This window comes from Chelonus insularis, unplaced genomic scaffold (genome assembly GCF_013357705.1).
Source record: "Chelonus insularis isolate UGA/USDA-ARS -01 unplaced genomic scaffold, ASM1335770v1 contig_135_pilon, whole genome shotgun sequence".
Taxonomy (NCBI): domain Eukaryota; kingdom Metazoa; phylum Arthropoda; class Insecta; order Hymenoptera; family Braconidae; genus Chelonus; species Chelonus insularis.
The window spans coordinates 109,150-126,059 of record NW_023276376.1 but is presented as its reverse complement, the minus strand read 5'-3'; the positions used below and the strand labels follow the sequence as shown (position 1 = coordinate 126,059).

The following is a 16,910-nucleotide window of genomic DNA, read 5'->3' as shown; positions in this document are numbered from 1 at the left end:
CTTCTAGTTAACGTATAAGTACCACTTAATCACTATTAAATTATTGTCCACAGGATTTTCACAAGAAATATCCTATTGTTCTTTCAATAAATTATGTATTCAATTGATCAACGAATTATTTACTTTTTTGATAGAATGGCACAAGTGATTGTTAAATAATTTTTAAATAATGAGGGATTTTTTTTAAACTCTATTAATGAAAAACTCCGTCTGCTACCGACACCGGTGTCCAGCCATCTTTGGATCTCTTTTCAAAGTCCTTTTATCTATCAAACAATTTTTTTGATACATCTGGATGACATACAAATGTTCTCCTTTGTATTTTCTTTGTATAATAATTCTTTTTTTTATAAAATAATAATAGTAATTATTATTATATTGCGGTAACTGCTATCGGTAAACCGCAATTAATTCTTCGTACTCGTGTCAGTCTCCAGGATCAGCAAGTTTTCGCCAGCCAATGCGAGGCGTTATAACAGCTCGTTCACTATCACTCATACCTCGATGTAATCCAAATTGATTGCCAATTGTTCTTGATAACGACAATAAGTTAAAATCGTCAAGTGATTGAATTTTTAAATTTTCTCAGCAAAAACTTCAATGAATTCTGAGAATTTTCCTGATAACAACTGGATCTGTTTTGTCTTCTTGGATCTTGCTACTAGATATCTTGCATTCGAAGCCACTCTTTTATTCTCGTACCACCCTTTTTTCTCCACGTTCGATCTCAAATACATTACGGTCTTCAAAAATAGCTTTTATGCCGTCGACTTCACGATCGGCAGTTAAATATTTCTCCTTTGTAATTGATGATAATTAATTGTTGCCGTTCAAGGCAAGAATGATCTAAATTGGGCTATTCAAAAAATAACCCTCGATTGGATACTTGACACTTTATGTCTCAGACAATTTGTTATACATTTACTCGAAAGACAGAGATGTATATTTGAAGAAAACGTTTAATTATTATATAACTATTTTATTCTTCTGATTTTCTTCAATCTTCAGCAGGAAAGTCCGGGTCTCTAAGTCTATTCTTAGACTCACGTCAACATGAATCCAGCAGGTTTTTATATATATTTTATAAATCTTTTTTTATCCTTATAAGAAATCACTTATACATAAATGTTCTACGATTATTTGAATATTTTAACAGTTTAAAATTAATTTTTAAATTAAGTAAAAAAAAATATTTTAACGTCATGTAATATTAAATTTCTTTTTTAAAGAAAATTAAAAATGTTCTTCAAAATATTACTAAATTCGATATTGATTAAATCGATTATTTTAAGTTTTTCTTTTCACTGTCTCTAACAATTATTGTTACAACAACACACTTATAATTTTTTTTTTCATTTAAATGATTCGAGAATACAATTCACCATCTTCGGGACTTCTAAGTACAGAAAAAACAGTGCAATAGTTCATTCCCAATATTTTATGCATTCTGAAGCAATAATCACTAATTTTATCACTGATTTTAAATAAGGAGCACAATAATAATAGTAATAAAAAATAATAAACGATGAAACAATAAAACGAAATATGAAAATTAAAACTGATTTAATAAAATATAAACTGTTAATAAATTTATCAATAAAATGTTCAACTTTTTATTTTATTGTTCTATTCTCTTGATTAAACATTTGTGTAAGTATTTAAAAAATAGCAAACTATGATATTAATTGCAAAATTGAACCGTGGCTAAATAACAAATCCTGATGATTCACTTTACACGTTAAAAATGACGATCGACGATTCTTGAGTAATACACTTGTTTCAACAATTTTACTAGTGAAATATTTCAAGATAATTCAAAGATGGCGAAACTCGTTTGCGCACGATTCAACACATTTACTGTTCAATTTTCGCTAAAACTTGATTTTTCCTTTTACTAGTGCTGTCCTCACAACAAACTCGATTTTAGACTGTACTAACCAAACACCGAATGTACTATTATTTTATTTTAAACTATAATTGCAATTTGCAATTATTACGTTAAATTTACGAAATACTTTAATTCTGACGGTGATTATTAGAGTCAGTGGTATTAATAATGCCAATGATGATGCGTTATTCTATGTCACTATGAAACACTTAAATAATTATAACTGAGTGTAATGAATTGCTCTGAAATTGTTTGGCATACAACTTGGACTTGCGCATTTCGATTTAACATCATCACGTCACTGACAGTGGCGCCAACTACATTGGTTACCCTGTATTTCATATTTTCATTGATTATACACAATGTCTTTTAGTTTTCATTAAAAAGACAATAAATAAATTTCTATTGTTAAAAAAATGATTAACAGTTAAAAATAGTTTGTTTAGAAATGAATATATATTTTTGATAGAATTTTTATTGAGTATTAATCTGATGTCAAATGATAGCTGGCTAATGTAGAGTAAGGAATTGAAATGCCGAATAATTCCGAGTAGTAAACGAAACCAATCGAAGATACCACGAGGCTACAGTGACTCATTAGTTATTTAAAACTTTAATAGAATAAATTTTTATAATTAGAATTATTGTACTAAATGGATTATAGTACTCTCATTGAGTATTGATTTTATTGCCTTATGTATGATTCAAAGTTTATAGATATTTTCTTGATTGTTATTTATTATTATGGTATTGATTTATGAAATCGCATTGAAGAAACTTTGTTGCCACTGATGATAAAAAATTTATGAGCTTCAGATCATCATCATCATTAATCATAATTATTCGTTTATCTTTTTCGATAACAAACTTACAGCATATCTATGAAATTTGTATCTTTTTTTGTTTTTATCTTATCGTAAAATCAGTTTTGTGGACGTATAAAATTTTATGAAATTTTATTCAAAGGTTAAACAATGTTTTTCAAAGTTATTAATTGTTAAATTAATGAATGGATTCAAAGAAAAATATTTTTATTATATAAAAGATTATTGATGATGTAAATATTAATCATGCAATACATGCAACCTTTTTAATGAGGGACTCAAATTGTATTTATATCAATAAGTGGACTAAAAGTTGTGCAATTTATAATATTATGTTGTTTACTTATCTAATTGATAGTGGCGGCATTTCTTTCAACTATAAATTACAGAATATTGTACATTTACATAATAGTTTAAAGATCTTGCACTTTTAAACAATAATGAATCCATAAATATTTTTAACTTCCACAGAAAAATACTAAATATTAGATAAATGTTTCAATTAAACACTATTATTCATCACATTGGTTATTGAAAAAAACAATTTCATTCATTTATGTTTACAAAAATACATATTTATTTTAAAAGATATGCTTCTTTTAAAGCTCATACAACAGTAACACGATATTATATTCTTTTAGTTGATAAATAAAATTTTTACAATTAAGACAAATTCTATTAACGATTTATAATATCTAATATATCAACGTTAATTTATTTTTAAATAACAATTTTTTAAAAAATCTTACCATCCATTATATCCATTATTAAAATTCTTCTATCAATGTTCAGATAGTTATTCCATTAATTCAACAACTATTTTTAATTAGAATAATAATAAAAACTACTTTGTTAGTCATGTGAATACATGTTTAAAAAAAAAAACATAACTAAACGCAGTCTATTAATTTCATGAAATTAGCACTACATTTTATTTGAAAAAAACTTAAAACTTATAGAAAGTATACCACATGTTATGAAAAATACACATGTCACCCACGATATGTCATTCACGATCGCACGTCGCTACTAAACTTTCAACAACGTCTACGTATTAGTATATACGATTTATGTAATTACGTTTGAAAATTTCTTGTGATATTAAGGCTTTAATTGGTTTCTTACATTCTTCTTTCAAGTAATCTTATCGCTTCATATTCCTTTAGAACTGATTCATCACCAATTAAAGTCTCAGTAAATTCGACATCATTTTACAGTTAGTTATTAGGTCTTATTAGTTACTTTAAGCATGTAGTGATATTACTATTTATCCGCTACTATCACTTGCGAAATGTTCTACTTATTTACTAAGAGAAAGTAATAAGGTATTGGTTTACAAGGAATGCACATTATTGAACACAAAAAAATCATGATAATGATGATTTTATAAATATTTATCTTATTTAATTTTCATAAATATAATCTGAGTGATAATTTTTAATATCAATAGTCATATTCGTTATTGTCAAAAATATTGCTTATTAATAATTTAATAATTATTAACTAATTTCTATTTAGTGTTGTTTTTTTTTTCAAAATATAGAATGGCATAAATACATTTTTCTTATCTTATAAAAATATCGAAATATAAAATATTTATTTTTTCAACATTTTTACTTATAATACATACAATTATTACTGCTATTATTATTATGATATTCAGTGATACTAATACTACATAGTTTTATTTTATAATAATAATTCATACTCTTTAAATTAATTACAATTACTGAGTGTATATATTAAAATTTATTATTTTTATTTTTGCTTTTCTTTGCACATTCAAAGCTCACTCATTCTTTCACTCAACTCCACAACTTTCAACTTTCATCAATTCTATCAATTTACTTCCATTTAAAAGTCATCATTTTTCTTATGAATTTATTTACGTAGATAACTGTGTTCTATTCTACTTATTAACTAGTATATTATATTAAATTATTAATAATTTATTAATTGTTATCAAATTGATAATAATTTTAGTATTCATGTATAATTTGTATATTCACTTTATTAAATACTTTTATTTAAAAGTCTTTTTTTTTACTTTTATCAACCAATACATTGTCATGATAACTTATTTCTTGGCCTGCTACAGCGGGATGTAAATAATGTGGTTCAACATCTATTTTTTCTTTCACATCAGAATCCAATACAATGGAATGATGGGGTCCAATATGATGTCCTGGATGATGGTTTTCATGATGATGACTCTTTTCAATTTCTTCTTGTTCTTTGTAGATTTTGACTTGATTATGGTGACTCTGGTGCTTCTCATACTCATCCTCATGTCCATATTTCTTCAATAATTCTTTTAGATTCTCCAGATCAACTTCTTCCTCAAACTTGGTGAAATATTTCTTTTGCCACTGCCTCATCAATTTTCTTATTATCCTTCAAGTGTTTGAATAATTGTAAAAATCGTTCATTGGCTTGGACTCCGTCTTTTGTCACATTTTTAGACGAATTTAAATTAGGGTTCAATAGTAGATCAGGTGTTTCATGAACTTGATTGACATTCTTGTCAATATTTATATCGACAATTGATTGTAAAAGTGTATTATAGTCAGATTTAATTCTTGATGTTTCCATGCAGGAGCTACATGAGCAATTTGTTATAATTTGGACTTTTTTCAACATTTTTGTTGGATTATTGTCCTCATCTTTGCAATCTAAAGTTACCTAAAGGCCAAATGAATTTATTTTAATCATTTTATTGAAATAAAAATGAACAAATATTTTTTTCAGAATTATCCAAGAGTAATGGAATGAATAAAAAAAAGAGGAGTAGAAGAAATTTTTAATAAAATAAATAAAATAGATCGTACTGTATGCCATATGCTATCTAAAGGCTGGCAAGAGTCACAATAAGGTCTGATAAGGTCTCCTGGAGCTGAAGGCTCGCTATGAGGTACCATGTAAGAGAAACAGGCTCCTACACAGACGTTGTTGTCAAGTTCTTGCGAAGAACATTGAGGCCAAGTTACAACTTGCTTGATTGGTGTTGTTTTGCACCAACTATGCTTATCGGGATAAAGTACAATATTATGAACCTGAAAGCACAAGTATTATAGCTTTAAATATATTGTTAACACAACTCTGCTAATTAAATAAATAGATTTACAAAATACTAGTCACCTTATGCTCCCGATGAGCTTGGCTAAGAAGGATGCAAATCAGAAGAATAACTATTGTTGCAAATTTCTTCGTTGGCTCCATTATTCTAGAAAAACAGAAAACAAATATGTTTTGAATTTTCTCTAATTGTTCCTGGATGATTACTCATCTTTTTTCTATTATTTATTTATTTATTTATTAGTTTTTATTTATTAATGAAAGCAACAGAAAGACTATCTCGAGGCCAGTTCGACGACCGGTTAGCTGATTGCGTCATCTAGATACTTGGTATATGAGCAAATACGCATATATTTCAACTTGATCAATAATTATTTTTATTCATAGAAGAATTTCATTATTTAGAAAAAATTTCGAATAAATTAATTGCTAAAGGAATTTTGAAATAAATAACAGAAAATAAAAGTCGGAATTCGAATGGAATTTCATTTTCATTTTGAAATAATTACAACTCCATTTCATTTAGAAACAATAAGTGGCAGATAAAAAAGGGAATTTTTTTTTGAAGCTTCATCACTATTTTCTCAAGGGACGAGATGGAGAAAGAAAGGGGAGAAAAACGAAAAAGAGCTTAAAGCGAAAAAGAATTACGAAAGTTAGAGAGTCTAAATCCTTTTTTGGTAATGTAGCTGAAGAAACCAATCATTGAAGTATATTCGATTTTGACAGAAAAAGAATACATTTAATTTATTTGGTGATTGAGAAATTTATTACATGTTCTGCCATTTTTTATTTTCGTTTTTTTTTATTATTTACAATAAATCGTTAATTTATAACTTGTTGAAGGATGTAATTTAATCCAGTGCTTTGTTATTTACTGTTAGAATTAAATTAAAGTCTAATATACTTATTAAAAACATGCCATAATGAATTTAATTTATTTCTAATAACTCGAATAATTTAAAATGATAGAGGAAGTTATTTTCTATGAATCTTAGCTGATATTATTTTCCTTACTATTTTCTCTCAATTCTTCACACATAAACATGTTTTCATTAATTTATTTGTAAATAAAAAAATTTCGATATTTTTCTTTCAGTCAGTTAAAATTCTTTCTATCATAAGTTAAGGTGACTTTTTAAATCATAGCATTCTAGAGAAAACATAAATCATTGGTGAAATAAAATTTATTTAAATGCAAAGAAAATTTTAAAGCACAATAAAAAAAATATTACGACACATAACAGTGTTTCTTTGATTAAAGTTAAGCGAGAAGATTCAAATTACCAGCTAGAAACCATGCAGAGAGTAAACCAATAAATGTAACCCTTGTCAAAAAAGCAACTGACCAAAGAATATAAGCAGAAAAAAAGGAATTAAAAGCAAAAAAAAAAATGGAAATAAACAAGTTAGCGATGTGTTAATGAGTCAAAATTCGCAGATGATTCGACGTCAAGTGTCCGAACCTTCATCTACTATATATAGACTCATCTGGGAGATCTAAACAAGGATGAGGAAGTCTCATGCTTTTAAGAGTGAGAAGGCTGATAGAAAAAAATAAATATCAGGTGTCTGGCCGTCCCTGAAACCGCTGGTCAGAAGTCCAAAGCTCTTTGTTGCTGCGCCACCTTCTCTTCTCGCCTCCAGGCGTATAACAACCGCAGTAGAGAAAAGAGCCGGACCTCCGGTCTTATACTGATGGTCCCGTTCTTTCCATTTGCTCGTGTCTCTGCGATTTAAGTTACTCGTCGGCCCAAGACGCAAGCGAAAAAAAAATTCGATCGACCAGGAATAAAAAATCAACTTTGGAGATTAATTTCATTTTAAAGCAAATTTGACGCGCTCGTAACTTGAAAAATGATCAAAGAGACACACCGGCAAATGTTTCAATGATTTTATGTTTATCAATATTTTTACAGTGTATTTAAATTTTTAAAAAATCATCAATAATTCTACCATGTGAGTATCAACTATTGATTATTGGAGAATATTTTATTATTCACGACAATCACTGGGGATTATATACGAGTTTTTTTCCTTCATCTATTTTACATAATTTGTTAGCGAATGACAAAGAAGAACCAAATGATAGGTTTAATATTGACTTGTAAAAGATTCCGCTAGTGAAATGCGTAATATAAGCATTGATAGCAATACAAGTAAAGTGGGAAAAGGCTTGAACGAAGGTGATCCAGCCTGTGAGAGACTTCTCTCTTCTTACAGCGTGCGTGTACCAAGATGAGAGAGAAAAGAAAAGAGTACTGGAGAGGGTAATGGAGAACGTAGTACTCGACCATGTTGCTTTATTTATACTTTACTTATAACTTCTATATACTACATTGTGATTTCATACTTTTATTATCATATTATCTATGCTTCGGCTGCATTCTGCTCATTGCGTATTATATATAATCACACATATTGCGTATTTTTGTTCGTACAATAAATCTTATGAAATTCCTTATTTATTTCAATAAATTCTCAATATTATATACATTCATTTTTATACTTCTTTTTTCTCATTTTTATAATCAAACTTTATGAGTTTAACGTAACCTGCATATATTAAAGAAAAATTTATTCATAAAAGTAAAATATTTTTTGAATGAACGTAAGAATTTTTTTTCGATATAACTATCTTTTTTTATTCAATGTAGAAATGTTTTTTTCTCGAAAGTGACAATTATTTCACCAATAAATTAGTTGATACTAAAATAGATAATATAATAATGATCGAGATAAAAGTTTGCATTAAGTATAATCAATTAATCTCTTTTTTTTTTTAGAAATAAAATGTTGAAATTTAAATTCTAGGGTATCAAAGAGAATATTAAAGGTGCTGGGTAAACTAGTAGTAGCCTTGATCCGGAAGACAACGCAAAAAAAAAGAAAAAAAAATACTGGCGGCTACAAAAGATGACCAAAAACAGGCTGGACGTGTGGCGCCATTTCACCTTATTTCTGTCTTTTTTTTCCTCCAAAACCCCACGTTATTATCCCGTATTACTTATCTCAAAGAAGTACACACACACACCAGTAAAGAGTAGCTCCTTCAGGTTAACGATACATCACTTGTTTTCTTAATTCCTAATCTTTTTTTCAAATTCGAGTTAATTTATAATTCAAGTAGAAAAAAAAACGTTCTAAAGAACTGTTCAATATTTATTAATTAAGACTTTTAATTATTACATGAATTTTAAAATATTACTTATTTAAATATAATAAATGAAATTTCATTGACTATTTGTTGACACAATTTGTCAATAAAAATAAATGAAAAGAAGAATAACATAAATAAATATAAAAATAATGAAGAAATTCGGGAAAGAGTTAGAGAACGTTAGAGAAAAAGAACAATAAGATGAACAAGAGAAAAAAATAACAAGTTGGATAAAAAGGATAAAAAGTAAAATGTTAAAGAGTTAGCCAACATAAGACGGGATGATGCCTAAAACACGTTGAACGTGCGGCGCCATATATTCTTTTATTTTTCTTCCTTAAACTCTTTCTTCGTCACTCGTTTTCTTGTATCTCTGGCACTCTCTTTGGCTTACCGACAACGCCACGATTGCTTTATATTCGTATTTATTTATTTATTTTTTTCCATACCTCCTTTTACTGTCTTTTTTAATAATTTCGCTCACGTAATTTATATACAAAACATGTATTTACATTTATTTAACATGCATTAGGAACACAAAGTGAATGTAGCGAAATATTAAATCAAAGTATTCACAAAAAAGAGTCCAAAAATAATTGAAAATTCATTTTTTTTCATTTAATAAGTAATTATTTTGACAGCAACGGTAAAGCAATAAAAAAAAACAAAATGGAGTAAAATAAAATAATTAATTACATAATTATTGTTTGACTTTAAATAAATTATGCCGAGTAGGCAAATCAATTAATACAATTTCCGTTATTTGTTTGATAATATTACGGTACTTTATTAACATGGTTTAACAGCAGATCATTGAAATCTCTTGAGTTATTCATCAGGATTTTTCCTTAATTTATGTACCGACACATGTAAGTAGTTTCGCATATCGATCATAATTAATGCATTTTAAATGATTGTAAATTTTAATTCAATTATATAAACTTTCGTGAAAAAAATTAATCGAATATGCTAATAAACATTCATTGATATTATTAAGATTTAATAGACGTTCAAAAAAGTTCCATGGATTTCAATGAAAAATTTAAAAATTCACAATCCAGGGTGTATTTTTTTTATGATTAACTAATAGTTAACAAGCAAATGCATATAATAACAAAAAAAATTCAACAACTACGGAAAATGTTATAAATAAAAAAATTCCTTAATTTCTGTAAGATGCACCAAACACCAACCTCCAAGTTTTCATCGCCCTCCGATTACGATAAAGATCTAGATCTCTCAAGCGGCGCAACAAAAACTGTATAGGTAAGTGAATGAAAGGACTGAAACCTCACACTTGGGCTGGTAATTAACTAGTTCACCCCTTCATTCTAATATATAATTAACAGCACAAATCACCGATTTACTTACCGTAAAAAGAATTATTTGATAAAATGAAACTTAAATCACTGACAAAAATGATGTTTATGTTGATGAAATTTCGCACTTTAATCAAAGACTTAGGTCATTTTTAATAATACTTCCATTCACTTGGTCATACTTAAATAACCGTTTGCAATCAAAGCGGAGTATATTCTCGAACAATTAGTGTGGCTACTTGTATATAAATATTTTCTTTTTAACAAATGAAATATTCAAGCATTAAAAAGCGAACGAAGTTGAGGTGATTGCCGAACAGAACCCGTGGCACGAAGCTGTGCTGCCGATCTCTCTTCTCTCGACTGTTCCTCTACTCCACTCTCTAACCACCTCCAACCACCTCCTGCTTGCTTCTATAAAAGATATCTTCTCTTTTCCTTACATCGAGACGCGATCAGTTGTCTCGCTCATTCTCGCGAGTGATTCAAGCGATTTCAGAAGGAGGGAGTGGACTGAAATGAGTAGGAAGAGGTAGAAAACTACCTACCCACCACCGTGCACTGTAAAAAGCAAAATCGCCTCAGGCCTTACACCTCGAACCAGTAAAACTTGTCGTTCCTCTGGTAAACTTAAACTTCCAGTACCTACACTATAATACCAATATAGTAGGGCTTTTATATGAATAACTTTACCTAAATTCATTTAATTATCTTTTATTAACAAGATATGTACATTCTAGCTACATCATCACACAATTATAATATTCTTGATCATTTTTTTTTAGAACCAAAAGAAAAGAATTTTCAAAAAATTAACAATTGTTTAAAAAAATACCAAAAAGTATCAATTTTGAGTAAATTTGCTTCCAATTGATCAAGAACAGTAGCAAGATTTTCTTTAGAATTGGAAAACCTTCCTGGAATAGTTGAGAATCTCGTGGATATTCTCGCTGGTTATTTTGCACTAGTGTTAGTTTTTACACATATGAATCCACGCGTGGCCATATATTCATATACACCCCATTATCTTCTCACTTTTTCTTCTTCTTTTTCACATTATACCTACAGGCATCTTTATAATCTGTATGGGATTTTTTTTCCTCTTTCTATCACTATCTTTTAAGCCCCTGTTTTAATGGCTACTTAGTAATCTATATTTCTACCTCAATATTTGTACGGTTTTTAATCAAATATTCGGCTCTATATCTAATTAAAACTTTTGGATAGTTATTAACTCTCTAGTATTTGTAGAAAAAAATTTATTTACCTTTTTTTTTCTCAATGATAATCATAGTTTGACATCAACTTCATATACTATTATCAAAAATGTTTGAAATACCTAGAGTTATTTATCCAACAGTACTTAACATTGATCATGGTCGTTTTTCATGATTTGTTGAAGTTTGTTGGAATAATTATTATAAATAAATAAGAACGTTTATCTGAGCTTTATTACTTAAGAGTTGCACATAATTATAATTTCATGTTGAAAAGAAGTCTCTTTGTAATGTTGGTTATCAGGGTAATTAAGCAAATGAATTTTCTAGGACTTATGCATGAATAAACTACTTAGAATTCATGTAAATAATATGCAACTAACATAAAAATACAATGTGAATTTATATTTGTTTACTAGCATGTTTATTTCTTCAATGAATTTTTCTAGTATTCATTGACGCCTCTGTCAACCTTGACTCAACCTCATCTGTAAGTTTCCGTGACTTCATTTTAAAGCGTCAATGAGCCCGTATCTGCATCCTGTCCTGCAATTGGATGTTCAAGCAACTGACAGTCTTCTACATAAGAGAATGCACGGAAATATCAAATCGTTTAACAATAGCCGTCAGAAAGATAACAATTGACCAAGAGCTACAACTGTACGCAAAACCATACGAGGACGTAGACAATAGTTTAAGTGGGGAATATACTTGGTATTTGTAATAAATGCTCGATTCCAAAGAAGTAAAATTCAGTATTGTCAAAGAATTCAATGTTAATTATTTAAACATTAACTTCTTTTTATTAGACCCACCTGTACCAAGTCATGTTGATCAACATGACTAAAGTTTTCATCATTTTATTATTTCTATCTGTTACCAAAGCAACTCTATGGGGGTGAGCAACTATTTCTTTCATTTATCTCAATTTACAATTAATGAAATTTATTCATTAATATACTCAAGTATTTTAACTATTGCTATTCTTATTGGCTAGCATTGAACAAGTCTCTCATGATGACCCGGATTCATTACACATGCTGCCCTTCACAAAATTTCAAGTATATTGGAACGTACCGACGTTTATGTGTCATCAATATGGAATATTTTTCAATCAAGTTTTTGATAATTTTGAGATAATTCAAAATTCTAATGATACTTTTTTAGGAAATAACATAGCGATCCTCTATGATCCAGGTTTCTTCCCAGCTCTACTTAAAAATTCAAACGGTAATAATAATTGAGCCAGTCTTTGAATTGTTCAGATTTAAAAAATGGATTTATTTGTAGGCACCATATATATTCGGAATGGTGGAGTACCACAGGAAGGTAATCTTCATAAACATTTAGAGATGTTTAAAGCTCATGTTCAAGAACAAGTTGATTACAATTTTTCTGGGCTTGGTATCATTGACTTTGAGAGCTGGCGACCAATTTTCCGACAGAATTGGGGAAGTCTAGCTCATTATCGGGATTATTCATACAAAATTGAAGAAAAACGACATCCCTTTATGAATGAAAAAATAATTAAACGTTTAGCTACTAAGAGATTTGAAGATTTTGCTAAAATTTTTATGGAAGAAACCATAAATTTAGCTAAATATCTTCGTCCAAATGCTTATTGGAGTTACTATGGGTATCCTCAATGTTTCAATTTAACTCCTAAACAACCAAATACACAATGTGATAATCAACTTCGTAAAGAAAATGACGAGTAATCACTATAATTTATTAATATGTTTATATAATGAAAGTTCATTTGTATTAAAACCAAACAAATGTCTCCTTTAGGATCTCGTGGTTGTGGGAACGAGAAAATGCTCTATTACCGTCAATTTATTTTCCCAGAGACTTGGATGTAAAAACAAAAGTAGGTTTAATTAATGGACGATTGAATGAAGCTTGGAGAATTGCGAAAAAATTCAAACCCTCAACCAAAGATATTACCTTACTTTTGGTACAAATATAGAGATAGTCAAGATACTTTTCTAAGCTACGTAAGAATTATTAAAATTATAAAATTAATATTTTTTTTTATCCAATTTATCTTAGAATTGATTAATTATCTACTAAATAATGATATTAAAAAAAAACTTAATGTTTCAGAATGATTTAATACATGGTTTTCAAGAAATACTGAATCAAAAGGTAAATGGTTTTGTAATTTGGGGAAGTTCTAATGATGTCAATACACAACAGAAATGTTTCGAGTTGAGGAATTATTTGAATAATATCCTTGGTCCACTTGTTAAACAGATGATTGACATAGCGAATCAACGTAATATAAACACTGCTAATTCTATTACTCTGGAAAGATGATTTAAATGAACAAATCATTTCGAAGTAGATTTATTTGTTTTAAAAATTTTATTGTTGTCATTTAAAATAATTAAAACCCTACCTATGAATTCAAAATAATAAATTGGAATAGCATCTGAAATCAACAACTTATGAATTATTTTTTGCGCATTATTTATTTATTGACCATTTTATTAACTTTGTTTTTATTTTAATTCTATTTTTTCAATAGCGAATAAATATATAAATTACAAACATATTTGTAACACACTGGACTTTAAATTTATTAGCAAATAAGTGAATATGTATAGAAATTTTGATATCTTTCTATTTTTTTTGTTACCTTATTATGGTTTTTCTACATTATTCTTAGAACACGTCATTGTAAAACAAATCAGATACTTTTAAATAAGTCTTTCGACTAAGATCCAAAAAAAAAAAAAAAAACTTTGATAAAATTTCTATTTAGAAAAACACGATTGAAAATTAAAATTTTTTTTTGTTATTGTAATGAATTGTTCTGCTTTTAATCAATTTTATCGAAAAATTTGAAGATGCTTGTGTATTATTCCCTATTTATCAATTGCTTTATTAATCAACTGTTGTTATTTTTTAATTATAATGCTTACAATATTCTTATTGTAAAACCAAACCAATTTTGTTGGACGTCATACTTGGACATCGCCAGTTATAGAGGTAGTATTGCAAATTACCATCACCAATGCCAAACTTTAAGTTCTCCAGGAACTCTTTGTTATCCATTAGATCTAATGCATTAAATACGTCGAAATCCAACTAAACAAACACATCAATAGTAGATTAATATTAATACAGAATAAAATTTTAACAAAATTATCATTGCTAATGGCTATTTAACAATTCAAACGATTATTATATAAATGAGACTCACGTTTCGAGCAGATATTAAAGCATCTGTCATCAATTCAACCCATGGCGTTTTTGTTGAAACATTATAAAAGCTATAAGCAGCACGTAAGGTTTTATGAGTTTGATGATGCATCACTGAGCTTGGTAAGGTATAATAACTGACCAAATCTGTCACTATTCCGTCATTTTCAACAACGAAACTATTTATTATACCACTCTGAGGTAAAAACCAATGTTTAAATTCTTCTTCCGTAAACACCGGTGCTAAGTCAAATTTTTTAAGGTACTGAAATTTAAAATAGTTTAAAATCTTAAAATATCATGAAAAAGTATGAATTAATATAATTAAATAATATTTACCTCATTCAGTAACTTATGCGCTTGAGGTACATCTTTTAGTTCTAATTTCCGGTAACCAGGCACTTTCGGGTTTTCCGGCAATTTATAAAACTTCAAAGTTCTTTGCATAGTCATATTCCGAGATAAATGCGAAAATTTAATTTCAATTAATTTTTTAGGATTCAAGGAACGATGCCAGTAACGACACGCCGCTATTGGTTTTGGCAAGACAACACCAGCAGTATATGCAGCTTGGAATATTCCTTGGAGATTAGCTCGCCTTGTTATTTCTCTTATCAATACTGGAGCCACACGTTTCGAGCGTAATTTTTTGTGAACACACAGAAAATTAATTTCCACCATTTTCTGCATACTGTAAGGTATTTAATATAATTACTCATATTATGTTATTTATTTTATATCTCAATCTATTTAATTAAAGAATATCTTACTGGTCATAAACTCGAAGCGTTGCTGGAACAGCAGAAATGAAACCAACTAATCGGCCACTTTTTGATACTCTCACTCCGCAATGCCATTCTTTACACCATCCTGGAGGCTGCAAAGCCCTGAAATAAACGAACATTTCAATTTGATAATTGATATGATATTGTTTTGAATGTTAGATTAATCAATTGATATAATACAAACCATTTTAAGAAACTTTGCGGATAATCAAATCTGAACATTGCATCATCATCTTCGACATAATTTTCTGATAACAAAGTATAAAGTTCAGCCAGAACAAGTGGATCATCAAGATTCAAAGTGTCCCATTGAAAATCAGCTGGTAAAGAATATGGCTCTGGCCTGATGGACGTTTTATTTGGTTCAATAGGTTCATTCACCACGATTTTTTCATCTAAAACAGTAAATTATTAACAAAATTGATCGGTAATAAAACTTGTGTTAAACTTAAAGTTCTTACCCATTTTTGGAACTGGCTGAGTGCTCCAAAATTGATAAGCCTTCTGCATAGCTTCTTCTTGGGTTTTTGCTGGTTTATGTTGTAATTTAAAAACTTCCATAGCCATCTGAATTTCTTTTATCGAGAAACACGTTCCAGGCATTTCTCCAGACTGAGTAGTTAGCTCATTATGATTTTCTCCAGCAGAACTAGCTGCTTGATTTTTTTTCTTCCGATCACGTTTTTTGGAACTGAATCATTTTTCAATAAAGTTATAATAATAAAAATACATTGATTAATTAAATTTTATATTAAAATCCTTGAAGTAAATAATCAAACAAAAGTGAATTGAATATGGGAAGTGAATTCATTTCAAGGGTGTTGGCATTTTTTAAGAGAAAGTTTAAAAATCCCGCCACTTGTTCACTGAACTTTGATTGGTACATAATGCTAAATAAATGATTTAAATCATTAATAAACCTGTTTTGGTATTATGGCGTGATACAATAGAGTTTTACCAAATAAGCTTTAATTGGTATGGGAATTAAAATCTTTTGAAATATCTTTATAAAACATTTTTGAGTACCGGTTGGGTAAAAGCAATCACTACTTAATAATAATAAATGGATAATCTATAAAACTTAATTATAGTAAACAATTATGGTAATAATCTATTAATAAATGAAGTTTAAATACCTTTTTGTTTTACTATCTTTCTCAGCATTTTCTACTTTTTTCACTTCACGATCCGTGACTTGATTCTTCTCCTCCATTTTATAATATAGATTTTGAGTATACACTGGCGTCACTTTTCCGGTTGCGGTGCCAAAGGAATTTCCCAAGCGTAACAGCCAGTCGATAAAGAAAATAGCTGTAAAAATAAATTACCGACAAGAAATATATTATCGACATATGATAACAACTATTTCTCAAAAATTTGATTGTTCATTTTTAAAATGTTTTCAAAATAATGTAAAAAAATAATTATAATTATT

At 28.5% G+C, this 16,910-nt stretch overlaps 3 protein-coding genes across 3 annotated transcripts; 1 reads left to right on the top strand and 2 right to left on the bottom strand.

The window, feature by feature from the left end:
- Positions 1-778: 778 nt before the first annotated feature.
- Positions 779-13,922, top strand: LOC118074580 (hyaluronidase-like). The gene is given in 8 exon segments (XM_035095899.1): positions 779-1,066; positions 10,124-10,213; positions 11,933-12,381; positions 12,481-12,713; positions 12,774-13,197; positions 13,275-13,410; positions 13,412-13,480; positions 13,590-13,922. Coding segments are annotated over 6 exon segments (1,146 nt in total). The 5' UTR covers positions 779-1,066; positions 10,124-10,213; positions 11,933-12,310; the 3' UTR covers positions 13,803-13,922.
- On the bottom strand, positions 4,706-10,282 carry LOC118074581 (uncharacterized). The gene is given in 5 exon segments (XM_035095900.1): positions 4,706-5,066; positions 5,068-5,394; positions 5,541-5,765; positions 5,851-5,935; positions 10,141-10,282. Coding segments are annotated over 5 exon segments (978 nt in total). The 5' UTR covers positions 10,155-10,282; the 3' UTR covers positions 4,706-4,739.
- Positions 13,908-16,765, bottom strand: Nmt (N-myristoyl transferase). The gene is made up of 7 exons (XM_035095898.1): positions 16,612-16,765; positions 15,937-16,166; positions 15,660-15,870; positions 15,461-15,577; positions 15,030-15,381; positions 14,692-14,955; positions 13,908-14,576 (listed from the first exon to the last, which is right to left on the bottom strand). Exons 1-7 carry the CDS (start codon positions 16,686-16,688, stop codon positions 14,418-14,420), a joined length of 1,410 nt encoding a protein of 469 aa, XP_034951789.1. The 5' UTR covers positions 16,689-16,765; the 3' UTR covers positions 13,908-14,417.
- Between the last annotated feature and the right edge of the window lie 145 nt (positions 16,766-16,910).

Bases quoted from the DNA above. Each gene is read 5' to 3' on its own strand.
- Nmt (XM_035095898.1), bottom strand. From the start codon at position 16,688: ATGGAGGAGAAGAATCAAGTCACGGATCGTGAAGTGAAAAAAGTAGAA. The intron at 15,871-15,936 runs GTAAGAACTTTA...TTACTGTTTTAG, and splicing joins TCAGCCAGTTCCAAAAATGG to ATGAAAAAATCGTGGTGAAT. The intron at 15,382-15,460 runs GTAAGATATTCT...AATACCTTACAG, and splicing joins ACGCTTCGAGTTTATGACCA to TATGCAGAAAATGGTGGAAA.